General features: G+C 39.5%; 1 protein-coding gene and 1 long non-coding RNA gene across 8 annotated transcripts in view; one reads left to right on the top strand and one right to left on the bottom strand.

Moving 5' to 3' along the window:
- The window catches only part of NOD1 (nucleotide binding oligomerization domain containing 1), a 92,890-nt gene extending 90,611 nt beyond the window's left edge, over nt 1–2,279 (top strand). For all 7 annotated transcript variants that reach the window (XM_060020675.2, XM_060020670.2, XM_060020671.1 and 4 more), the window contains one exon: nt 2–2,279. In XM_060020675.2, coding sequence (XP_059876658.1) covers nt 2–74 — 73 coding nt within the window. In that variant the 3' untranslated portion in view covers nt 75–2,279. The remainder of the gene's footprint in view (nt 1) is intronic.
- Nucleotides 750–26,434, bottom strand: LOC132431108 (uncharacterized). Its single transcript, XR_009520635.1, has 3 exons — nt 7,537–26,434; nt 2,854–6,773; nt 750–846 (listed from the first exon to the last, which is right to left on the bottom strand). It is a non-coding gene; the product is annotated as an uncharacterized lncRNA (long non-coding RNA).
- Nucleotides 26,435–27,974: the final 1,540 nt, after the last annotated feature.

Below are 27,974 nucleotides of genomic sequence, written 5' to 3'. Positions count from 1 at the left end.
GCTTAAACGGAAACTTGATAAAGCCAGAGGAGGCCAAAGTCTTTGAAGACGAGAAGCGGATTGTCTGTTTCTGAGGGGATTTTTTTCTGTGGGTGGATCTTGGCCATGGGGGTGACTCTGTGCAGTTGCCTGTCTTGGATGTCTGAAACGTCCAGCGTCTGCCGAGGTGGAGCTTCCAGGATTCCTGCCTTCGTGGTGCAAAACGAGCTCTGTGCGGGCACTCTGATTGGCAGAGTCCCTGAGTAGCTGTTACAATTCTGCAGGAAAAGTATGAGCTGTTTTAGTGACTGTAAACATACTCTGAAGAGATGTTAATGCATGATTATTTTAATCTGAAATTAGAGGAATGAGACTTTGAGCTCATAGAAACGCCTGCCCAAAGACCAGGGAGAGTGAGTCGGTCACTGCCGCATTCAATGAAGAGTTGGGGACATGGTGCAAAGTTGGTGCCATGTTTCTTGGGGAAAAGGTGCTCAACGAACAAAAGTGTTTTACCTGCAATGTTCTCTTCCTCCTCAGTACTTCCCCATGTGTTGATATTATTCCCACTTCAGAGCTGTGGATACTGAGGGGGGGGTACAGTGTGGGGATCTGACTCATCCAAGGTTCTGTAGGGACTTGGTGCCAAAGGAAGGACCCGCCATGGGCTTACGTCTTAGTCCTGGAGTCTCACCGTCTGCTGACAAAGATCGCAGGATGCCCTCCTCTTAGCCAGTCTGAGGGACAGGACGATGCCTTCGTAATGCTGAGGCTCCACTCAGGGCTTTCGTGGGTCGGGGCTGACCTTCGGAAGACTGATGCTGTGGGGAGAGGTTCTCTGTCCCAGGAAGAAGAATCAGCGCCGTCCTTCAAAAGGAATAAGGCCTGGCTTGCCCATGTGGCTCCGGCATCCAAACAGGAGCTTCTCTCTCTCTCTCTCTCTCTCTCTCTCCTGTCCTTTTGAGGAAGGGAAGTCTCTTCCTGCCCTCGAGCAGTTGTGCGAGTGACTGAGTTGGAGGCAAGGCAAGCCGCTGAGAACCCAGCAAGCACGTCAGACCCCTGCCACCATGGCGGGCACCTGGTGGATGCTAAGTGGGGGAAAGGAGGTTTCACCAGAGAACTTGTTCTTTTGCCAATTCATTTGTTAGTAAAATACTGAAAACACTCATTTTTTCTAACTGCCTGAGCCTGGGATTTTAAAAAGGGACTCGGCCTGGCAAGCACACTGTGACCCCTTCAGAGGCACTTACTACATGGGGTGGGGCCCTGGGGTGACGTGCTACGAGGAGAGCCTGACGAGGGAAGGCAAGAGGCATCCTCAGTGTGATCCTTCGCAGGCCTCTCTAGCCACCAAGGGACCGAAAAAAGCAGAGGAAGCATCTGAGGCCTCTCCATTTGACCACTCGATCCACACCGGTGGCTTCTCAGAGGGAGTAACTTGAGTCCCCAGTGGCTGGGGCCAGGGTACGCTGGCATGGCCGAACCTCATCCCTCAGCACCGTGCCATGATGGGCCCTGGCAGGCCAGGTTTGACGTCCACTATCTTCCTCGGCTATTCACTGCCGAGGGGAGGACAGAGGTGGGCCTGGACCCGCTGTGGCAAGAGGCACCGAGCTGACAGGGGCCAAGCATGAGAGGGGCAGGGGTGAGGGGGCCCTCCAGCAGTACCTTGGAGTTCTCAGAAGTCCAGCCTGACTTTATACAGCAGCCCCAGTTAGGAAGGGTACAATTCAGGAAGTTGGTCCTGAAAGTTAGGGGGAAAATCCTGTGACAGTCACTCAGCACATGGGGGCCATTCCCCTAAGGCACTGCTTTGGCGGCTCCTACCCACTCTGCCCACACCCCCAGATTAGGGTATTTGCCTAATGGCCCCTGAGGCAGCAACTCTCTACCAGAGATTCTGGGCAGCAGATATGCCCAGAAAGCACAAAGGAATGAGCACTGGTCAAGGGTGCTTCAGACTTCAGGCTTGCCAAGTGAGAGAACCACACTTCTCAGCTGACAAATTCATACTTTATTAAGCTGCTAAAACGAAACTTTTGAGAGTCTAAAATGTATCCAGAAACTACCAAATATTACTGCTTTTAGAGACTATCAAAATTAAAACTGCTGCCTCTAAGGGAAACTGAATTTGTGTGTTATTGGCTTAAATTCTAACTTGGAAATACTTTAGTCTTTTAGATGGTGAATGATAGATTTTCTATTTTTCTTATAAAAGTAAAATCAGGCTCCTAATTCACTAAAGTTCTCCATTACCCACAGGTGAGCTTCTGTGCAGAGAAGTGGAGACTTTTCCTAATTAAGAAAAAGATAACAGAAAATTTGGGGAAATAAAGGAATTCCACAAACTTAAGATATGACTCTTTCTTTCCACAGGAACTGAGTTGATTTAGGGAGAGAAACTATAGCTCCTGTATTTCAGAACTACATTTATGGCTTGTCCTTGCTGATTTGGAACTTATTAAAATAAGCCATGTCAAATCACTGTGGGGCTTTGGGTCACATTTTAAGACTGTCAGAATCTCAATTTCCTCCTTGAAAAATAGGAATCCCAGAGTACTGACTCCCAGGGTTGTTGTGAGGATTAAATGAGCTGAAGCATGGAAAGCAGTTAGCACAATGCCCAGTGCAGGGTCAGTGCTCAATATACAATATCATTAAACCAACGTTTCTCATTTCTGCTCACAATGGCACCCCCAGGTGTCCTCTTTACACTCTTAGGCTTAGGGAACTTCCCAACAAGGTCAAATATGGGACTGGAAGTTCTCAAAGTCAAGTCTAAAAACATTCAGCATCAAGCTTCCTGCAATATCCTGGCTCCGTCAGTGAAAAGCATAGCTGTTAGTTGTCATCATTCTTACCAAAGAGCCCTACCATTTGTCACTCACTGAACAGAGGGAGGCACATCCAGGTCTTCACTGCACAGTAAGAGCAGAGCAGGAGCCGGCACCACTGCACAAAGCCAGGCTCTCCAGCCTTTGCCAGGTGTCCCTTTCAGCTGCCCAACTGGGAAGGAGCATTTGGCTCACTGGTGTTTTCATCCACTTCCAGGTGTTACACACATCTATTTCCAGTAACAATTGCTCACTTACAGGAAAAAAAAAATCCTTGCTCTGGAGCTGAAAGGCAGAACCATGACCATTATCCCAGGTCCATAGAGAGGAATTTTAATGAAAGTGGAATTAGCTGGTAAGGAGGACAAAACTCATGTTACCACACAGATGGGCTGGCAGCAGAGCTGCAGGGCCCAGGGGCCATCCCAGCGTGATTCTCACTTAAAACTGAATTAACTGCACCCAAGGCCAGCTTAAAACTTTTAGAAGCACTAAGTACTGAAAAGATTACAGGCCCCCGATGATCTGTAATGAAAAAAAAAAAAAGATTTTAAACAATAGTAAATTATAAAATAAGTTCAAGGATGTTAAGTAAGTTTCTGATTTTCCCCAAGACTACTCAGGTGCTTTTTTGGGCAAATAACAAATATCGAAATAACTTGAATTTTTTTCCTTGACTTTTTCTGTCACATTTGTGTTGCAAAAGCAGTATCACAATGTTAAAGGAAAAGATTCAAATAACGCTTATAATAACACAATGCTAACACAGCTACTTATTTTTGCATGCTATTTTTCCGTATTTTGCCTACTCGGAGACTTTTTTGTTGTGGTAAAATACACATAATATACAATTTACCATCTTAATCATTTTTAAGTGTACATTTCAGTGGTATAAACACATCCATATGTTGTGTAACCATCACCAACGCCGATCTCCAGAATTACTCTTCTTGTAAAACCAAAATTCTATACTCATTAAACAATAATTCCCCATTTCCCCATCCCCCAAGCCCCTGGCAACCACCCTTGTACTTACTTTCTCTATGATTCTGACTATCCCAGGTCCCTCATATAAGTGAAGCCATACAGTGTTTGTCTTCTTATGACTGGCTTATTTCACTTAGCATGATGTCCTCAAAGTTCATCCATGTCAGAATTTCTTTTTTAAGGTTGACTATTTTGACATCTTTTTACATAATTATAATCACAGTGTACACCTGCAATTTCTTTCAATCATTTTCCCACATTGTTAACCTTTATAATTATCATTTGTATTCTATTGGTTTGATAATCTGCTCAATTATGTTCCAAGTATTAGATGGACATTCAGGTTTCCAGACTGGCTGTGGTGGTTGTGGTGATTCTTACAGACATTTCTATGGAAGTAGAAAGTTCTTTAGGATTATTTCTTTGCAGCGGGATTAGCAAGTCAAAGATTCTTGCTATGAATTTTTTTTTTTCCAATCTACGTGAACCCGTCAAGTATAGGAGTCTAATAAATGGTTTGGAAGCAGGTGGAAGTTACAGAACAATGTCATGTCTTCTTTGAATACGAATGAGACTCCCTGCCCTGGACCGTTCACCCTAGATGGTACCCAGGCACTGCCCACACACATAGATGTGTTACAGCCACAGGCAGGCGCTGGTAATAACTACAGCTGCAGGGAATAATGAGTAACCCATAAATCAGCATGTTTTCAAGTGGCACTGTGAAGATAGTCACTTATAACTGGGTAGGTGTATCTTCAGAATCAGTCTTCCTTGATTTTAAGCATTTGTATGTGTGCGTGTGTCTTTGCCTAAACAAACCCAGTCTGACTGAACCCATTAGCACTGTGTCAAATGGAAACTGGTTCTTCCCAACAACCCTGTCCAGTAGGGATTACTTCCCGAGTGAGGAAACTGAGAACTATTGAGTGTGGATATGTATCTTGTTTTACTAATGAGGATGCCTATAAAAATGGGGGTGGTGGTGGTGAAGCAACACCCTTTAGGAAAGGGATTTTGGCAAATGCAGAAGGTTGGACCTGGTAATATCTAAGATTTTGAGCTCACTTAGTTCACCCCTCTTACTCTGCCAGCGCAGACACTGGCGTCAGAGAGCAAAGCGACTTGCCCAAGGCCACACGCTGTATTATCACTACGGCAAGAACCCGAACACAGGCCTTCTGCTGGCTTTATTTTCCCTCTGTTCTGACAGTTTGTGACCTTCAGTTCATTCTCCAACTGACCTTTTTTCTGCCAAGCCTCTTAAACCTGATCCCAATTCACTAGGGCAAGTTAAACAAAATGAACTCTCCCCCCAAGGACACAGGTGGGGTCTCTTTAGTGCCCCTTTGGGAAGCCTGGTCTCTTCTGTATTAATGGTGCTAAAATTTACAGACTCTGGAATCACGTTTACAAGCCTCACTGACAGAGTCACAAGGCTAGGAACACCCTGGAAAATGTCAGGTGACACAAGAGTCTGAATTTTCAGAGCCCACGTATCTTCTACCCCCAACCATGGGACTGGACTAAAGGAAGTAGGTGCATTCTGGAGAGCTCGAGAAGGTCGTATTGGGATTATTTTCATCACAAGAGGGCAGCACGTATCCAGCAGTTAGTCCATTATGTAAGTGGCCTAAAGGATTCAACTGCTTAGGAGGCCTGATGACTGACCCAATGTTCTACTTACATAAAAATCCAAAGTACATGGTGTTAAGAGCAACTTCATTGTAAGCCCATTCATCCATGACTTCAAAGACAGTGTTAAGTTAGGGAGAGTTGGCCCCAAGGCATATAAACAGCAGAGTTACAGCAAGCTCTGTGGGTACTGAAGATCTGGGTTCAAATTCCAGTGCTACCAGAAGCTGTGTGACCTTGGACAAGTGACTTAGCTTTTCTGTGCCTGAGCTTACCATCTGTAATAATAGTGCTCCCTTTGCAGGGTTGTTTGGTTATGAGAAGTAATTAATATATGTAAAGCACTTAAAACAGTGCCTGACATGTAGTAGAGCTCCAGAAGTAGCAACGTTGGTTATCTAATCAGACCTTTCCCTTCTAGCATGACCTTAATGAGCATCAGGGATAGGGCAAAAGAGGAGACTGTGCTAGGCCATCCTTCCCACACTTAGGAGCCCCTCTGAAACAACACTGCCATTTTCGAACTCATAGCAAAGTCTAGACTTATATGCTGCTGAGAGACCAGAAGCCATTTCCAAGGCCAAATACCTGTGGGGTAAGAACTAACCATTCCCTATACCTGATATTGTCTTCATTTTTATTTTGTTAAGGACCTGCATGTCCAGGTCCTATTCAGAAGCAGGGATTAGGAAAGCTAAAAGTCTACTTGCATTTTAATCTGATTTCACAGATGTTAAGAGTGTACTATCTGGCTTTCCACACTAAAATTGTATGGCTGAAGGTCACTTCTTTCTTTGATGTCAGCATGTGGTTCTGTGTCTAGCATTCTTTTCATTCAACATTGCTACTGATCCCCCTGCCTGCAGCAGAAATGAATAATGGGAGTCTTGAGAGGTAGCAGGAGAGAAGAGTAGGGAGGGAGGTAGCTAAGAACAGAACACAGCAAAACAAATCGGGAGGGTGGAAGGTGGGTGGTTTAACTACTGGAATCCGAACTCCCACCCAATTCATACTGTCCTATTGCCGTGTCCAGGAACTGGCTGCGTGTGTCTGGGGCCATCAGCCTGGCCTCCCGGGCACTGAATCTGTATGGGGCCAGAAGCTCATCACCTACTGAGCAGCTCTGGGGGACGGCCCAGCTGCCCACCGCTGCTTTTAGATCTCCCAGTGGATACTCACTAGACAACATGTGAGATCTTTTTCCTTCTGCTGAGTCAACACGCATTTCCAGTTCGTCTTCCCAGGGGGACCCACTGGTGATCAACAAAATCCTTCCATTTGAATCAACAGGTCCAGTGTTTCTCAACTTTTTTTTTTTGTTACCGCCCTGTAAGGAGACTTTTAAGACATATTTACCTAAAGCCCTTTGCCACCATGAAATTCTAATACCACAAATATACTGTATTTCTGTTCAGGTACCCTGGCCATGCAGGCCGTTTTTTGTCCCCCAAGAACCAATTTTTACCCCCTTGGGGTGATATCCCTCCTGTTGAGAGTCAAACCCTAGATAATTCTTGTCACTCTTGTCAACTCCAAGAACCCCTCTGTCACCCTAAAGGCTGTTTGCCTTTCTACACAATTATTCAGTTTCTAATTCTAGAAATCTTAATAGTTGTACATTTAATATTCTCATGCATTCTTTTCACTCTTTTTATCTGTCCTGAAAACAATTTTATCCTATGTAAAACTTTGCTTAGGTTACTTTAAAAAATGCTGGTTGTAAAAGGGGAACAGTCCATCCTTACAGGGACAGTTAAAGTCTGAAGCACTCTGGCACCAGCAGCTTCAGAGATGAACTTCTATGGTGTGTCCACAGCGACCGACAGCAGGCTTCGGGCAGATCTTGAGGCTGAGCAAGCGTGCCTTTGCTGTTATCCCACTTCTCTCTCTCACTTCCTGGTTCCCCCACCTGCACACCCTCTCTAAGAAACCCAGGAATATCCAGAATTCCCCCTTCGAAAGAGAACCCAGGCTTCTGCCCACCACAGGCTGCCGACCTCCCACATCAGCCCTCCCTACGCACCACCGCTACACTCAGCTAAATATTAGAACATTACGCCAACTCAACTAATTCAGAATAAAATGGAATTAATAGGATTACCTCTGTCAGATGGTTTACATTTCAGAAGAGACGCTGGCTGATCAAAATACTCTCCAATTAGACACATAAACCCAGAGAAACCTCAGATCAAATTAATGTTCGCGTTCTCTCAGCTGTCTCCCTCACAATCCCAGAACCTGGTTGGCTCTTCTGAAAGGTCTTATCCCTGCAATGTTTTGGCAGAGCTGAGAAAGTCCATCCGTCCATCCAGCCATCTCACAAATAAATACTGAACACCTACTTCATGCCAGGCACTGTGGGGCTGCTAGGAATACGATGGTTAGTGTCGAGTCTGGGACTGTATTTTAGTCCACTCACAAGTTATTTAATAAGTCAGACACTGTTTCATGGATGCTAGCATGAGACCTGAGACTCCTGGGTCAGAGACACAGTACTTTATTATTCACAGAACAACAAACAGCCAATGGTGAATAAAGAGGTTTCAATAAGGAGATTACAGTCGAACTGCTGAATGTTTTTGTAAGTCAAAGTAATAACGTTAGTCCTAAAAAATGCCCGAGGATTTAGTGACATACAGTTTATGGGTCACCTTAGTAACAGCTGTTTTGTTAAACTGACAGCAGGGAAGCCACTGGAGTGGGCTGAGAAGTAACTGGAAAATGAGAATCTCTTTCAAGAAATATCATGTGAAGCAGAAAAGATAAGACAGTAGCTCAAAGGGGAGATGGAATCTAGGGAGGGTTCCCTCGTCCAACTTAAGATGAGAAGGAGTTAAATGTTCATGGAAAAGACGTAATTGGGAGGGAGAGGTGAGTACAGAAGAGAGAAGGAGTAAATGAGAATGCAAGGTTCCTCAGAAGATGAGGAGGCTGGGATCTCCAGCACAGGTGAGAGGCTGACCTTCATACAGGAAGAAGGGCTGTGCCATTTCAAGAGTGAGAAAGGAGAAGACAGTGCAGACTAGATGGGCCTGTGAGGTTAAGGGTAAGGTGTTGATGCCACTACCAACGTCCAGGGCTAATGCAAGGTTTTACTGTTAAATAATTATCTTTTCAGGGGGAAATCAGAAAGCAAAAACAGAGTAGAACATATTTATTCTAAACGTGGAAACATTTTTCAGGAGGATTTTTGCCCACTTCAATTCCTTTTGTGTTCAGGGAAAAAAAAAAAAAAAAGGTATTAAGTAAGAAGCATTTGCAGTCTTCTCCCAACTCCCTCTCCTCAGGAGGAAGGCTCCAGGGCCTATCACCACTGAACAGAAGGAAAGACGTGAGGGACACCAAGAGATTATTATTATCATTATGGCAAATTCCTACAGAGGCTGACAATATACCAGACCCTCTTCTAATCATTTATAGATACTCATTGTTTCTTTACTCCTTACGATAACCACAGGAGGAAACTGAGCTACAGAGAGTTTAAAGTAACTTGCCCAAGGTCGCACAATAAGTGAGATGGCAGATACTCTAACAGACAGTCCGGCTCCAGAGTTTGTATGTTTAACCACTTACACTAAGCTGTGGCTATTAACACGTACATAATAAAGAGATAACCTGTAGATGAGGAGAGACAAGGGGCCCTGCAAGGGAGAGATATGAGAGACAATTTGGGGGAGATAACAGAGGGAGGAAGAAGAAATGAAAAGAAAAATGAGACACTGAGAGAACTGGGGAAAGTATTTCCATCCTACCTCCAAGTTTTATTACGAAAGATTTCAAACCTACAGAAAACTTGACATAATACAATGAACATTCATATCCTACATATATTAACAAGTATTAACATGGCACCATATTTAACGTTCTATATTTTCCACATATTTTTTCTTTTTGTATAGCATTTGAAAGTTGCTATACAACTTTCAAATGAGACTTTATCTCAATATTTTAGCATGCATCTCCTAAGAAAATAGGCAATCTCCTACAAACCTAAGTTTATAATGTATTTGTAAATATTTCATTCTCATATATAGGTCTGAAGAGTAGTTAAAAATAAAATTGTCAATTATACCTCAAGAAAGCTGAAATTTAAAAAGAAAATCAGTATGACCTCTTATAACCTGGGTTAGGCTCTGAACTAAGGGCTTTTTTAGATACTTTATCTCATTTAATCCTCACAACAGCCCTATGAGTTAGGTTGTGGTAATTATTCCCATTTTATAGGTGAAGAAACTGAGGTACCGAGTAGTTAACTTGCCCAGGGTCACACAACAAGCAGAAATGACAGGATGTGAACCTGCACATTCTGGCTCCAGAACTCAGGCCTTTAACCACCATATCAATAGCATTGTGGAGGTAAGGCACTGCAGAGTACTTTGCCCTGAGCAGTGGAGGAAAGCATTCTGCCCTTACAGGTGGTTAAATGTGGCCTAATAAAGGTAAAGTTAAGGAAAGTGAAGAAGTACTGAACTTAGAACTTAATCATTTTCTTACAAGTTACTCTAAATAAGGGTGAAACTAACCCTTTAAAGACTGTTTTAAAGTATGGATTTGGCTACAAATCCATAGGATCTTGATAAATTGGATTCATTAAACCTCAGGTAAATTTAGGCCATAAGCTACAACATCTCTGTTATAGTGCCAATGCTATGAATTTATCATGTATTGGTAAATATTTCACTTCTTATATATAAACCTGAAATGTAATTTTAAAACAAAATCAATATAATTTTTATTAAAACCAACCCCGATATTACAACTTGATTCAAGGGTTATGAAAACAGCCTTAAAGCTGCACTCTAGGGTTTCCCTGGTGGCACAGTGGTTAAGAATCCGCCTGCCAATGCAGGGGACATGGGTTCGAGCCCTGGCCCGGGAAGATCTCACATGCCGCGGAGCAACTAAGCCTGTGCGCCACAACTACTGAAGCCCGCGTGCCTAGAGCCCGTGCTCCTCAACAAGAGAAGCCACAGCAATGAGAAGTCCTTGCACCGCAACTTAGAGTAGCCCCCCACTCGTCGCAACTAGAGAAAGCCCACGCACAGCAACGAAGACCCAGCACAGCCAAAAATTAATAGAAAAAAAACAAAAAAAGCTGCACTCTATTGTCAAATATGCGACTGAGCTGTTGTACATATGTGAACGATTTGCCTAATTTGTGCATTAGTACTGTTAGTATATATGGGAGAGTGCTGCAGTAAATGCTCCTTAATAAATTACATTTCCCTCTACCTCTGTGACTTGCATTGGATAATGGTACACTGGCAAACACACGCAAGCAGAAGCCTGAAAAGTACTTGCAGATCGGGGCTTGCCCGCTCTTGCTGCAGAGAACACTTCCACTACCACGTGAATAACCCCAGGCAAACCTGCTGGAGACACGTGGTCCAGCCAGCAGCCATTCTTATCTCCAGGCATGTGAGGCAGGCAATGCTAGACCAGTCAGCCCCCAGCTGACCCACCTGCTGATTGTAGTTGCATGAACAAGTATAGGCAAGAGCCTAAGTTTCTGATTCACAGAATCATGAGTTAAGACTGTGGTTTTAAGCCACTAAAATTTTGAGGTGTTTGTTACCCAGGAAAGCATAATTGAAATAGTACATAAAAATTAAGGAAGGCTAACTACTGTAATAAATAGACCCCTAAATACATAATGGCTTAAATACAACAGAAGTTTATCTCCTGCTCATATAAATAGTTCAAGGAGATTTGAGATTGGTGGCAGGGGCCTCTGTCAGGGACCCAGGCTGTCGGTTTTTGCCATCGTCAACATGTGGCTTCCAAGGTCACTTTAGGCCCCATAAACTAAATAGCAGAAGCAGAGCATAGAGGACAGCAAATGGGAAATTTTATTGGGTCTGGCCAAGAAATAGGGCATAACTCTTCTGTTCACCTTTTATAGGTAGAACTCAACCATGTGGCCAAGCCTAACTGCAGTGAAGGAGTCTAGTCATGTGCCTAGCAATAGGAGAAAACGGTTTGATGAACAACTCACAGCTTGATGCTATAGAACTGTATTGGATTTTTAGGAAACAAAAATCATGCCTGTCAGGTCCAGCATGGCAGAGTGGGAAAACAGACTGAGGAGTAGAAAGATCTGGGTAGGATTTTGGTTCTTATTAATTGTGTAACCTGAGCAAATGACCTAATCCATGTAAATTCTTATTTCTTCCTCTACAAAATAGGGAAATTACCGTCCTCAGTGGGTTGTTGTGAGGTTTAAATGTCAAGTATTTGGTAGAGTGTCTGGCACGTGATAGGCATTCAATAAATGGGAGCTGATGGCATTATTATTATAACTAAATTGAGTAGTGTGAGAAATCAAAGAATATGGAGAGAAATAAAGAGCAACATTAAGGTATCTACATAGCAGGAGGACTGTCGTGACAGTTCCAAGTGTAAATCATGAAAGTCTAACAAATCAGTCTTATCACAAAAGGAGGGGATTTATTAGAAGGATAGAAAGACCGGGTGTAGCTCTCAACGTCAGACAGACCTGCTGAACTGGAACCTCTTCCAGGACTTTGGAAACTAAAACTTCCTTTTTCATGTTATGTAACTTTGCTTCATGCTCCTCGATTACAAATACACCTTTTGCATGTTTCAACAGCCTCCAGAATTGCTTATTTTTAAATGTGTGATAATGTTATTGTGGTTATAAAGAGTCTCTATCTTTTACACATACATATTGAGTACTTAACAGATGAAACTGTATCAAGGTTTTGCTTTAAAACAATGCATTTAAAATACATTTGGGGAAGGAAGGTGGAGAACATACATTGCAGGATTGGCCTTGGGCTGATAATTGCTAAAGTTAGGGGATGGGTACATGGGAGTTCACTATTGTATTCTCATTACTTTTGTATACATTTGAAAATTTCCACTAAACAAACAAATGAGGGAAAACAAAAGCCCAAGACCGACCTCATCTTGGCCTAGAGATTCAAGAAGAAAGAGGGATGGACTTGATTGGCCCACCTTACTGTTTTACCTGTGATTTTCTGCTTTGGTGAAAACTTTATCTAAAAGGGAAGCACTGCTATGCTATGCATTATCATCTACCTGGCTACAGTCTTTCTGGATTTTGAGGGATATGGCTAAAATGATGTATAGAAATCAAGACTTGATAGGCCTAGGTGAACTCAATTACAACCTCTCCTAGGCCTACTGATTGCTAGAACACTTCCCCATTCTCCTCACATCCTATCACCTTAAGAAAAGCAGACAGGGCTTCCCTGGTGGCGCAGTGGTTGAGAGTCCACCTGCCGATGCAGGGGACACAGGTTCGTGCCCCGGTCCGGGAGGATCCCACATGCCGCGGAGCGGCTGGGCCCGTGAGCCATGGCCGCTGAGCCTGCGCGTCCGGAGCCTGTGCTCCGCAGCGGGAGAGGCCACAACAGTGAGAGGCCTACGTACCGCAAAAAACAAAAACAAAACAAAATTTAAAAAGAGAAAAGCAGACAGCTATTTTGGCAGTGCTTTCCTCAAGCACCATCATGTTTAATGGAGTCTCAGGAGAGAACAGGTTGGAGAAAAAAGCATGAGAACCACAAAAATTATGGATCTACTTTCTAGTGATGGAAACAATAAGCTTTCAGAATAGTCACATTGTGTATTGAGGGCATCGAATCGAATCAGAATATCCAGCACATAAAAGATCCTCTGGTCAGCAGCACAAAACAAAAGGAGAAAGCCTGAGAACTAGTTACTATTTCTTTCTCATAAGATGTATTTTCTGAAGGAAAAAAAAAAATCACTTTCTCTTTATGACACCCAAGGTGTGCATAGGTTTTGTAATCATGTTCTAGGAAGTGGTTGATCTCATCTGTTACAATGATCACATAAAAAATAAGGACCGGGGGGGAAGATATTGATAACTTTAGAGAAAAAGTCTAGGGATACAGGGAGCAAGAGTTTGTTGGCCACAGTCTAGTACTTGGTCCAAAAGGAAAGAGTGTATTTGGACTATTAAAAAGTTGTATTTTTACAGTTAAAATCTTTGCTAATTAGTCTCAAAATCATGTTTTATATCCAAATCAGATTCTTAATTTTCACAAATGTGGCAGATTGTCTTTCCTAAAGATGGATACAACAATATATCCCATTCCATGTGCCTTTTTTTTTTTTTTGGACTGTGTAACATTGATGTTTCTTCTATTGGGTGGTGGGGTCTACACCTTCTACCTGTGAACCTAGGAAGACCCTCTGTGTCCTCCTCGACCAAGAATGTACAGTGGAAGTGACTCTACGTGACTTTGAGACAAGGTCACAAGAAACTCATGCACTCCTTTCTGCTCTCTTAAGACAACTGCCCTTGGAACCAAGCCACCACACTGTGAGGAAGCCAAGCAGCTACATGGACATGCTATGTGTAGGTGCTCCGGCAAACAGCCCCAGCAAACAGTCAACATCAACCACCAGATGTGACTGAGCACTCAGTTGACTCCAGCCCCAACCAGCTGAGAAGCTCCCAGCACTAGCTAATACTGCATGGAGCAGAGATGAGCTGTCTCTGACAATCCTAGTCCAAACTGCAGATCTGTGAGTAAAATGACTGTCATTATCTTAAGCCACTAAGGGGTGCTTTATAACTGGAAGAATAAATATGACAAATTAAGTTAGTAAAGCTTTTGACGTTTTGTACTTGGTGAAATGATAAGAAAATGTCAAATGAATATGAATAAAATGTAATATTTTGAAGCAATCAGGAGATATAAATTAGTTTATGTAGCAGCACAGATCTCAAAAACACAGTAAAAAGTTAATAATCATTAATTTTCAATAATAATCATTGAATGATATACAATGAACATTTATTTACATTTTAAGAATGCACTCAAAGCAATCCTATGCATCTTTCAAAGATTCATAAAAATCTATAGAATCTAAATATATGGAAGGTAGATCTGAAGGACACATATTAAATAATAAGGTGTATGTCTTATGGGAGTGGGAATGGGGATAAAGAGAGAAAATATTGTTTTAAAAGAAGAACAACAACAAAAAGAGTGTTATGTAATTACTAAACTTAATTCACATTTCCTTCTGTCACACAGCTAAAATCTACTTCCCAGCCTCTTAGGTGTAGCCACATGACTGTGTCCTAACCAATGGAATGTAGGCAGAAGTGATAAATGCTGTCTCCAGGCCAGGCCCCTAGAAAAGGAAAAAGAGCCTTGGCTACTAATAGAAAGGCTAAACAGTCCCATCTAAATATAAACAATGGTCACAATATGTCAACAATGATCAGAAAAGGCAGCTCTGTGAACACAGTGGACTGAGAGCACAACCACTCAGTGAACATGTCTCAAACAAGAGACAGACAAAGCCACAAAAGTAATTATATACCTCCTGCTTCTGACATGACTTTTCTTCTTTTTTTGCCAACAGTAACTCTAGCTCTGCTTTAAGTGTACTGACTCCTAGATAAAATTACCAAGGTACACAATCACTGAATAGCCCCAAGCTCCTGACAGCACCCAAATCACTACCAGCCTCCACTTTTATTAACCCTTCTTTGAATCACAAGTCCAAAACCTCTTATAAGGATGCCCCTCAGGTCCTCACCTAGCTAAAAAAACCTCACTTTGACCTCAGTTCTGTTCATGGTGGACTCTGACTGGTGAGCTTTGACAACAGTGGATCTTCCTGAGATCTGGCTTAGACCCTTCCCTGACACAAACCATGCTTGACTTAGAAATAGTGTGGAAATCTCAAACTCCTTGAATCTCCAGTCTCAAGGCCGTCCTTGCCAAGACAACTGCAGCTGAATGTGAGTTCCAAATAATTTGCTGAGCCCTTCAATGTTAGCCTTATATTTGGTTCTTGGGACTTTGGAATTCTGATCTTGTACTGATCCTTGGTAAAATTCGGCTGCTAAGCATTTAACTCAGCATTCCTATTATCTGCCCAGTTGTCCACTTTTTTTTTTTTTTTTTTTTGGAGGATAAAGAAAGGGTGGCTTTATTCTTTGCCAGGCAAAGGGGGGAACACAGCAGGCTAGTGCCTCAAAAACTGTGTCCCCACTTTCTTGACAATTACTCCTCTATAAGAGAAAAGCCTATAGTGAGGGACACATACCAGATAAATTGTCAGTGAGGCTGGTTCTGATGGCTGCTAAGTTCAGAACATTTCATCTCATCAGCCCTGCATCCTTAGAACAAACTCTGCCTTGGGTCACTGTATTACTTGAATCCTTCTTAGCTTCTGGTGGTTGCTGCAATCTTTGGTCTTCCTTAGCTTATAGCTGCAGCCCTCCAATCTCAGCCTCTGTCATTACATGGCCTACTTTCCTCTTCGTGTGTCTCCAAATCTCCCTCTCCTTATAAAGACACCAGCCATTGGATTTCGGGCCCATCCTAACCCAGTATGACCCCATCTTAACTTCACCCTATTTCCAAATAATCTCACATTCACAGGTACCTTGGGGTTTAGACTTCAACGTAACTTTTTGGCAAACAATTCAACCCACAACAGTCACCTTTCAAGATATTTTAAGACTTACTTTCTATAGTTGTGTCTTCCTAGATCTGCGTTTTTCTTTTTCTTGTTTTAAAACCAGCCCTCAGTTGGCAATCTGGTCCATGACCATATTCTGGAGACATGCAGTTGCACAAGCACATAATCAATGCAATAATCCTCATGAGAACTTTTTAGTCGAAGTTTGCATTCCCTTCAGGCCAAATACCTTTTCCTTCATGATACCTGTTACATTGCTAAATCATGTACACATCTTTCCAAGTTGCATAATTTCATCAAGGACAATTAGGTATTGCAATGGTCACTTTGGAGAAATCTGACATAAACAATGTTATTCATCTGACAGGCACTTTAGCACGAAAAGGAAACAAAATCCCAACTATCCAATGGTCTGTTTCTACATTCCATTTGAAGTGGCATAATGCAGATACTGGTAGACTGCTACATATAACTTATTTATGCAAATGTACAATAACCACCTAAAAATTATACAAAGAGATACACTTATTAACACTGTAAATCAATTTAAATGGAATACTAAAAAAATGTTCAAGTAACTCATAAGAAGGTAGGAAAGATCAATGAAAAACAGAAAGAACAAAGAGAATACAAACTAGCAGACTTAAATCCTAACATACCAAAATTACATTAAATGTAAGTAGTCTATACACGATTTAAAGGAAATTGACCCAATAGATAAAAAAGTATTTTTCTATCTACAAGAAAGAGATGAGACAAATTACCAACATCATGAATGAAAGAAGAAATATCACTACAGACTCAGCAGACATTAAAAAGATAATAAGGGAAAACAACTCTATGCCCATAAATTCGACAACTTGGATAAAATCAACAAATTCCTCAAAAGCTACAGCTCTCCAAACTCACCCCAAATGAAACAGATAACCTGAATAGTTTTGTAAATACTAAAAAAATTGAATCCACAGTATAAAACCTTTTGATAAAGAAATCTCTGGGCCAGATGGTTTCATTGCTTAATTGTATCAAACACTGAAAGAATAAATAACAGCAATTTTACACCATTTCTTCCAGGAAACAGAAGAGAGGAAAGCACTTAAAATTGAGCTTTACAGGTCTGCAAGATACAAGATTCACACACAAAAATCAATTGAATTTCTATATACTAGCAACAAACATATCAAAAATGAAATTAAAAACACAAAACCACTTACAATTGCTCCACAAAAAAATGAGAAATGCTACAGTCTAAATCCAACAAAAGATGCACAGGATTAGTATGAAGAAAATTACAAGACTCTGATGAATATATTTTTAAAGACCTAAATAAAGAGAGAAATCTACTGTGTTTATGGATTGAAAAATGACTTAACACATTAAAGATGTCAAGTCTCCCCCAATTGATCTACAGGCTTAATGCAATTTTTATCAAAATCTCAGAAGGATTTTTTGTAGACATAGAGAAGCTTTCTAAATTTATATGGAAATATAAAAACAAAACAAAAAATTTCAGAAAGAAGGGGACTTTCCTGGTGTGCAGTGGTTAAGACTCCACGCTCCCAATGCAGGGGGCCCGGGTTCAATCCCTGGCCAGGGAACTAGACCCCACATGCATGCCACAACTAAGAGTTCACATGCCACAACTAAGGAGCCCATGTGCTGAAACTAAGACCCGGTGCAACTAACTAAATAAATATTTTAAAAATTTATATATATATATATAAAAAGACAATGTAGTATTGGTAGAGGGACAGGACAGAAAAGAGTGCCAGAAATAACCCACCAAGTACAGATTTTGACAGAAGGGCAAAAGCAAGTCAAAGGAGAAAAAATGGCTTTTCAATAAATGGTGTTAGAATAACTGTACATTTTTAGGCTTCAACATAAACCTCACATCTGACACAAAAATTAACTCAAGATGGATCATAGATATAAATGTGAAAAGTGAAATCATGAATCTTTTAAAAGACAACATAGGAAAGAATCTTATGGGTTAGGTACAGTTCTTAGCCATGACACCAAAATCATGATCATAAAAGAAAAATACCTACAAATTGAATTTTATCAATATCAAATCCTTTTGCTATGAGAAAGACCCTGTTAAGAGGATGAAAATATAAGATATGAACTAGGAGATACATTTGCAATTCACAGTTCTCATGTGAGACCTATTTTCATAAGATATAAGGAATTCTCTAAATACAAGAGTAGAAAACAAAAAATTCAATTAGAAACCTACTAGAATGGCATGAAAAAATCCACAATACCAACTGCTGGTGAGGATACAGAGCAACTGGATCTCTCATACATTGCTGGTGGGAATACGAAATGATACATCTACTTTGGAAAAATGTTTGGCAGTGTCTTATTAAGTTAAACATAGACTTACCATAAGAATCAGCAATCATACTCCTGGGTATTTATCCTAGAGAAAGGAAAACACAAAAATCTGTCCACACAAAAATCTGTACATGAATGTTTACAGCAGCTTTATTCATAATCTGAACTCTGGAAACAATCAAAAATGTCCTACAAAAAGTGAATGGATCAACTTTGGTACATCCATACAATGGAATACTACTCATCAATAAGAAGGAATACTACTCATCAATAAAAAGGAAGGAACTATTGATACCTGCAATACATTGAAAGGATCTCAAGGCTATTATCCTGAGTAAAAAAAGCCAATTTCAAAAGGTTATACACTGTATGATTCCATTTATAGAAATTATAAATTTCCATTTTGAAATGACAAAATTATAGTGAGAAAGAACAGATCAGTGGTTGCCAGTGGTTACAACTATAGAGAAGGTATGATTATAAAAACGTTAGCATGAGAGAATTTATTTGTGGCAATGGGAACGTTGTGTATCCTGATTGTTGTGGTAGGTATAGGAATCTATATATGTGATAAAATGTCATAGAACTATACATTTAAAAAAAAAGAATGCGTGTAAAACTTGGTAAAAATTGAATAAGTCTGTAGTTAGTTAAAAGCACTGTACCACTGTCAACTTCTTGTTTTTGATAAGGAACTATGGTTATATAAGGTCTTACCACTGGGCCATCTGGGGAATTCTGGGTGAAGAGACACAGGAATTCTCAGTCCTATTTTTTGCAATTCTTTGTGAGTATAAAGTTACTTTAAAATATAGCTAAAATTGGTAGGAGAGGCTTCTAAATACAGTCCAGATTCTAAAATTTCCCTAAAAGACTCTTTCCCTAGACCAATAAAATGTAAAAAATTAAAAATCTGCCTCACCTGTGGATTCACCTAAACCCTGTTCTGCACTTTCCAGTTTGTTATCTTGCCTTTCTCTTCTCTCCTTTTCCATCTTTGGAATGATCCATAATAATTCAGAGTCCCTTAAAATTGCAACCTTTATATGAAGAAGTCCCTAATATGTCAACTTCTAATCCAGGTTATATTCAGATCATTGTGCCATCATTAAGGACTTCCCAAGTCCTGTCCTGGCCCATATACTCCAAACTTTCTTGACCTCATTCAAGCACTTCTTTCCATCGATGGGTCCAGGAGATGCAAGAACTTGACACTGTAAACCACTGGAAAATTCTCCCATTCTAGCCAAAAAGAGGAAGAACTAGAAGCCTCTAGGCGATCATAAAGGGGGCCCAAGGGAAACTGTAGCATCCAAATCCCAATGATTCTCTTGGCCCAACAAGATGATTATCTCTGACAGAAGGATAGAAACAATCCTTTCAAATGGACACAGGTTGTACTATAAATCCTACAGCTCTTTCTATAAATATAAAATTACACTTTTCAGAATTATATAATTACCAGATAGTAGATTAACTTTTCCCATCTCATCTGCCTATAGCTGGCTCCCTCCTCCCCCACCTCTTTTCCCTAGGAATTATTTTTTAAAAATTAATCAAAAAGTTATCTGTTGTTACTCACATATTCATCTAGTCCAGATAAAATTCGAGTAAAATTTTTTAAAGTCTCAAGCTTTACACATATTGCCTTTTCAATTTTTTCTTGCTAAAACTAATACAAGAGAAAAAAGTTAATTGTTAGTTTGAGTAATGGCATTAGATGCTAGCCTATCAGATTCAAAAAGCCAGAAAGTTAAAACTTTTGACATAATATAAATTTTTGGTTTATGGATGCAGAGGTTCATCGTATATCAGAAATAAAGAGTTAATACTAGAAAAGAGTTCACGTAATATTCCTGATCATATCCCTCTGGACAAATTGGAATGACTTCAGTTTAAAAACAGCTCTCGGTCTTCTCACTGATGTACCATCACGTAAAAATCATCTTAGTGCAGTGTACTGGTTTGTATAAGACTTGGATTTAACGTTTTTATGATTTGAACTTTTCTAAATCGCTTGCATTTTAGGTCAAGTTGATTTAGTCATGTGCAATTCTTATTATGCTACAAACCTTATAAAGACTTAATGTGTACACTTAAATTGCAGCTTCCCAATCCATAGTTAACTTTGTTAATAACTTAGGATAATATTAAATTGAGCTAAATTAATAAACAATCTTTGGATACCTTGACAATTTCTAAGAAAAAGATACAAAATGCTGGTCATGTAATATGGTTTTAATTTATGCTTGTTTCCTATTTTTAAAATTATAGAATGACTAAAGAGTAAGTGCAGATGCATTGGAAAATATTTATTTTTGCAAAATCTTAAAATCTGTAAAAGATACAAAATGTGCAGCCATGCATGGAGAAAAAAATTTAAACACTTTTTGGTTTTATGTATTCTAGTTGTTTGGAGGAAAATAAAATGAGTTATTTTGGTTAAGGCAGTAACTAATAAAATGGTTGAGACTATATTATAGTATAGTAACAAAATAATACATCTCATACACATCAGATAATGAATATGGTTTAACCATTTATCATTGAAACTGTTCATTTTACTAAGATGGTAAATTCAATGTAATAGGTAATCCTATTTTAAAGGAGAACTAACACTTTAAATTACATGTTTACATATGTCTTAACAAATATTTAGGAAGGCTTTAGAAAGTTGCATTAATGAAAGGCAGACAGAGCCTTCACTGTGAATCATTATTTGGGTGATATAACGCAAGAATCAAATTAAAATTAGGGTTTTCTTTCTGTAAAATGACCCAACTTATTTTGTGCCCAGGTAGTAGTTTCTTCTTAAAGATAAAAATATTGTGAAATCTATGTGTTTTTGGCATACTCTTAAATAATTTTTTCAAAAAGAAGAAACTGTGTTAAAGTTTCCTATAATCATCACTTATTGCTGCTGTTTTTACATTGTCAACTTGTAAAAACTGCAGTTAGATACTTCTTACTATGTTTCTATCTTGTCTCCTTGTCAATCTTTATTTTTGCCTTTCCCAATTTGAGAATACTAAAACTTCCAATGTGTCTTTTACAACTCAGTGTTTTTTGGGTATCCTGTAATGATTACAAGGTAACTTGTGATTTGCTTCTTCACATTATAAAAGGAAGAAAAGTAGAAATAATTTGTTTGGTAATTTGAATTTTAACTAACTTAAAAGTATTTTGAGAGCTCTCTTTAATTTTCAAAACTAGGGCTAAAAGAACAAAAACATACAAATCATAATAGAAATTTTAAAAATGTTTTAATATGAGAAAAAATTATCAATACCTTTGAGTCCTGATGAAACAGACCTTTCCAGGAGATCTTAAGCTCGGGTCTTAACAATCCTCTAGGAGCAGATGATCTTCAGATGAAGACTGCCAACCCAAGGTCCTCAGATCAAAGAGATGACGACAAAGTAGACAGCCTCCACCCAACATGGTGGAATAAGATTAATTTCCTGATATCTCAGATTTTCTTCTTTACTGCTAATCTTATTTGTTACCGTACTTTGGTGCCCCCTAGGTATCACCTAATGTTTTCACAGAATGCTTTCACAATTCTCACTGCTGTATTTTCATTCTCCCACTGTCTCTGTGGTATAAGAAAAGGCAAAACCCCTCGTGTGTTCTTCTCAGTCCAGTTACTGCTCTACATCTGATTGACTCCTAGATTATTTTCATCCCCAACCTGACCTCATTGACAAGAATTTAAAGCGACAGCTGTTACTTTATATGCATCGGATGGCAGGTCTTTTATGATATTTGAATTTTCCTCACATTTATTAATCCCAACCCTTCAGTCTTATAAAAATTGGAACCTAACCTCAAGTCAACAAAATACTTCTGCTGAAATCATTACTGTACAAACATTATAAGCTCATTAGGAGTGGGAACAGATACTGGCGCTATGCTGGTGGCAATGGTCAGTCTGTTCTCTTCAGAGACTCTTCAGCCTGCTTTGGAAGAATTCTTTGTCTTCACTCAGGGAATCTGTCTGCCTCGAGAGACAAGCAGTGGGCTCAAGTCTAATGTGATAAATGTTATTTATACTACCAATATAGTCTGCCCCCATCCTTGTTTTCAACCAACCTTGTTTTCAACCAGCATATCACAGTTTGTGGGATACAGCTAAAGCGGAGCACAAAGGAAATTTTACACCATTCTACACAAACTCTTTCAGAAAATAAAAGAGGAAGGAACACGTCTCAACGTCTTTTAATGAGACCTCCATTATCCTGCAAAGATACTGCAAGAAAACTATAGACCAACATCCTTCCTGGCCATAGAAAGAAAAAAACCCAAAAACAAACAAACAAAAATCCTTAACTAATATTAGCAAATTGAATTGAGAAATATATAAAAGGTTGGTTCAACATTCAAAAATCAGTGAAATTCATCGTATTAGCAGATCAAAGAAGAAAAACCTTATAATCATCAACAGATGAGAGAAAAAGCACTTGACAAAATTCAATATCCATTCATGATAAATTGTCTTAGGAAATAGGAACAAAAGGCAACTTCCTCAATTTTATAAATGGCATCTACAAAACACCTAAGCTAACGTAAACTTAGTAGTGAGACTGAAGGCTTTCCCTTTAAGTTCCAGAACAAGCGAGGTTCTCAGCTTTCAGCATTTTCATTCACATCACACTGGAGATCCTAGCCAATGTAATAAAAGGGAAGTAAGGAACGGAGAGAGGAGGGGAAGGAGGGAGGGAGGAACTAGAAAAACTAAAATATTTGGTGAAAAAAAAAGAACAAAGTTGGAAGACTCACACTACCTCATTTCAAAACTTACTACAAAGCACAAAGCTACAGCAATCAAGATAGTGTAGTACAGGGGAAGGGCAGAAACAGGCAGAACAGAGAATCCAGAAACAAACCCACACATGTACAGATAATTGATTTTTGACACAATATAATCAAAGAACAGCCTTTTAAACAAGTGGTGCTAGAATAATTGTTCATATACAAAAAAAAAAAGTGCCTCAACCCATACTTTGTACCACAGTAAAAAAAAAAAAAAAAAAAAAATGGAAATGGATCACAGACTAAATATAACACCTAAATCTTCTAGAACACGAGTCAGCAAACTAAGGCTCATGGGCCAAATTCGTCAAATATGTGATACAGAAAAAGAGTAAGGCAGGGTAAGGAAAACAGGAGATGTGAGGGTGAGGGGAGCTCAATGGGCTGGTAAGGTATTCCTGTTTTGTACTGTATGGTTAAGGAAAGTCTCTCTGATAAGGCAAGAGCTGAACCAAAGCAAAAAAAAGTGGAAGAGGATGCTTGTGAGACCTGAAGGAAGGTCACAGGCAGAGAGATGAGCAAGTGCAAAGGCTCTGGTGCAGGGGCTTGCCTGCTGTATTTTACGAACATTAAATGATCAATACGGCCACAAGGGAACAGGAGGAAGAGCGGGGGAAACGACTTAAAGAGAAAGAGCCACTGGAACGCATACATCTGTGTATGCATGCACACACTCCAGATGTTATAGGGTCTTTTAGGTCATGGTAAAGACTTCAGTTGTAGCTTTGAGTAAGATGGGATCCATGGAGGATTTTCAGCAGAGGAGTAACATGATCTGATATTACATAACAGCATCCCGTGAACCTACAGGCATAGAGTAAGAGTCTGGAATGATATATACCAAAAAAAACAAATGATGTTTTCTCCTTTGTGCTTTACTCGTATTTTTGAAAATTTCTACAACAAATATCCAGTATTTTGCTGAAAATTTTTTATTTTAAAATATCTAAAGGATTAATTATTAGAACCATCACTAAAATAACCTTTTTCTTTGCTTTACCTTAAGCTCCAAACAATTATACACAGCCCATTTCAGCTCCTAGGACAATAAGCAAAAATGAATATTAACTAAGCAGCATGTATGTGGCTAACAAATATCTAGAATGAGCCACTGACATTCAGGAAGGGCTTAAAGAGAATAAGGTTAACTGTCCTCAACTGTTTTAACTTGTACTACTTTCCTTCTTGCTTGAATTTAGTAGTATCTTTATTGATTTAACTTTGCTTGCCCATTTTTGGAAAGTTGTCTGTACATTTCTTGTAACTGCAAGGATTCCAAGAGCATCAGGATGCTGAGACAAAGAGCAGCTTTTGTAAGAGCCCTGGTCAACAGAGGATTTAGAAAAAACACATGCCATGGGCACTGCTTGAGAAGCAGCCAAACATGAAGATGGTGGACCATCCCAGTGGATGTTCTCCAGTGTTTCTAGCAGAGGTCTCTGCTCTAGTGACTGCTGTGTAACAAACCACCCCAAATTTAGTAGCATAAAACACAAATATCATGTATCATCATCTCTCACAATTCTGGGGGCTGAATGGACTCAGCTAGGTAGTTCTCACCCAGGGTCTCTCGCATGGCTGTATGTAATCTGATAGCAGCTGGCGTTGGAGTCATCTAGAAGCCTTCCTCACTCAACTATCTGGCAGCTGATATGGCCTGGGCTTCCCCAGAGCATGAAAACTTGGCCCCATGGGAAAACTTCCTGAGAGAGCCAGACAGAAGCATACTGCCTTTTTTAACCAAGCCTCAGAAGTCCTACAGTATCACTTCTGCTGCATTCGTTAGAAATTAGGAGGTCCAGTCCACACTCAAGAGAAATGAAGTTGATATTCTACCTCTTGATTGGGGACACACCAAAGAATTTGTGGACATGACTTAAAACTAGTTCACCCTCTGGCTTAAAGGCTATTAGATGGAATCAGACAAGAAAATAAATAACTAATGAAGGGCATTAGGCTAAGTGTGATGAAGGAAGTATTTATAAATTATTAATTATGGGGTGTGGTTCATAATAGGTTTTAGCACAATCAGAAGCAGCTTTCTCTAAGAAAGGACATTTTGAAAGGTCTTATAGAGTGGCAGAATGTTCATAAGAAAAGATATGAGGGAAAAATAATCTAGACATCCATTCCCTTGGATTGCTACAAAGGTCTTTTGAAGATATAGCAAATGATTTTGTTTAACTGGGGCTTAGGGTACATGGAAAAGAATAGTGTATGTGGTTGAAAAGATAGAGTTTGGTTACAGTATTGAAGTACTGTATTTCAAATCTGAGGCGTTAAAAGCTCCTAGGCACACTCAGGTGAGGCTTACTAAGGGCCTTATTCTCCTCAGCTACAAATTAAGTGCCTAACTAAATCTGTAACCCTGTAGCCCCTACAACTTCTCCAAACTGTCCTTCAACTTAGGTCCTACTCCCCCTCATTGGGCTTTGAGGTTTCCAGTCAATCTGCCTTTGGAGACAGAGGATCCTCAAGGTCCTTGACACATCTGTTCTCTCTGTTTAACCTCTATTGAGGCATCCCATGACTAATCAAGCAACCTACTTACTATAAGATAGCTTCACTGATCAGCTCCATTAAGATAAAAGGGTTTGCTATTTCTGATACTAGGAAATCCTAGACTAACATCTTATCAACCTCTGCTTTTATAACCTCTCTATAATCTTCTGGTGGTACACTATCAAATTTCTGGAGCCAGGAACCCTAATATTCATAATCACAATTTTGGTTCAGTCACCTACCCATGGTTTTCTCTTGGTCAAATCACTTAACCTCAAGCTTCCTCATCTATGAAGATAAGGATGAAAATCCCTTTCTGACAAGGCTGTTGTAAGCATTAAATGAGATATCTGTGCTTAGCATGACTGCTGGCACACAGTGAGTGTTCCAAAATACGAGATATCACTTTTATTAGCATAAGCTCATTACACAAAACCCTAATAAAAAGAACTATCAAAGGGCTGGTGTGAAAAGCTTAATTAATAGTTTTATTTTTATCATCATGTGTGGTTAACCTATGCCCCTGGCATTACACGACTCCACAGTTTCAATTTATACTCAATTATACTCTTCAGTTGCCCTCTTTTTAATTTATAATTTCAAGAGATATTGGTGGATTAGTGAACTTCTTTCACACAACATCTTAACAGAAGAAAATTAAACAGGGAAGAGGATATAGAACAATGGTAGATACAGCAAAGATAGAAAAATAGTGACAAAACTCAGTTTTGCCCAAAGTAAAATTTGCACTTACGTGTCCTGTTGGTGGGAGTGTTAAGTTGGATAAAACTTGAAATTTCAATGGACAGATCATCCAAAATGAAAATAAATAAGGAAACACAAGCTTTAAATGATACATTAAACAAGATGGACTTAATTGATATTTATAGGACATTCCATCCAAAAATAACAGAATACACGTTTTTCTCAAGTGCTCATGGAACATTCTCCAGGACAGATCATATCTTGGGTCACAAATCAAGCCTTGGTAAATTTAAGAAAATTGAAATTGTATCAAGTATCTTTTCTGACCACAACACCATGAGACTAGATATCAATTACAGGAAAAGATCTGTAAAAAATACAAACACATGGAGGCTAAACAATACACTACTTAATAATGAAGTGATCACTGAAGAAATCAAAGGGGAAATAAAAAAATACCTAGAAACAAATGACAATGGAGACACAACGACCCAAAACCTATGGGATGCAGCAAAAGCAGTTCTAAGGGGGAAGTTTATAGCAATACAAGCCCACCTTAAGAAGCAGGAAGCATCTCGAATAAACAACCTAACCTTGCACCTCAAGCAATTAGAGAAAGAAGAACAAAAAAACCCCAAAGCTAGCAGAAGGAAAGAAATCATAAAAATCAGATCAGAAATAAATGAAAAAGAAATGAAGGAAACGATAGCAAAGATCAATAAAACTAAAAGCTGGTTCTTTGAAAGGATAAACAAAATAGATAAACCACTAGCCAGACTCATCAAGAAAAAAAGGGAGAAGACTCAAATCAATAGATTTAGAAATGAAAAAGGAGAAGTAACAACTGACACTGCAGAAATAAAAAAGATCATGAGAGATTACTACAAGCAACTCTATGCCAATAAAATGGACAATCTGGAAGAAATGGACAAATTCTTAGAAATGCACAACCTGCCAAGACTGAATCAGGAAGAAATACAAAAGATGAACAGACCAATCACAAGCACTGAAATTGAAACTGTGATTAAAAATCTTCCAACAAACAAAAGCCCAGGACCAGATGGCTTCACAGGTGAATTCTATCAAACATTTAGAGAAGAACTAACACCTATCCTTCTCAAACTCTTCCACAATATAGCAGAGGGAGGAACACTCCCAAATTCCTTCTACGAGGCCACCATCACCTTGATACCAAAACCAGACAAGGATGTCACAAAGAAAGAAAACTACAGGCCAATATCACGGATGAACATAGATGCAAAAATCCTCAACAAAATACTAGCAAACAGAATCCAACAGCACGATAAAAGGATCATACACCATGATCAAGTGGGGTTTATTCCAGGAATGCAAGGATTCTTCAATATATGCAAATCTATCAATGTGATAAACCATATTAACAAATTGAAGGAGAAAAACCATATGATCATCTCAATAGATACAGAGAAAGCTTTCGACAAAATTCAACACCCGTTTATGATAAAAACCCTGCAGAAAGTAGGCATAGAGGGAACTTTCCTCAACATAATAAAGGCCATATATGACAAGCCCACTGCAAACATCATCCTCAATGGTGAAAAACTGAAAGCATTTCCACTAAGATCAGGAACAAGACAAGGTTGCCCACTCTCACCACTCTTATTCAACATAGTTTTGGAAGTTTTAGCCACAGCAATCAGAGAAGAAAAGGAAATAAAAGGAATCCAAATCGGAAAAGAAGAA

The sequence above is a fragment of the Delphinus delphis genome, chromosome 9 (genome assembly GCF_949987515.2).
Source record: "Delphinus delphis chromosome 9, mDelDel1.2, whole genome shotgun sequence".
NCBI lineage: Eukaryota > Metazoa > Chordata > Mammalia > Artiodactyla > Delphinidae > Delphinus > Delphinus delphis.
Note: the sequence above shows the minus strand (reverse complement) of the source record. Positions and strands in the feature narration are given on the sequence as shown.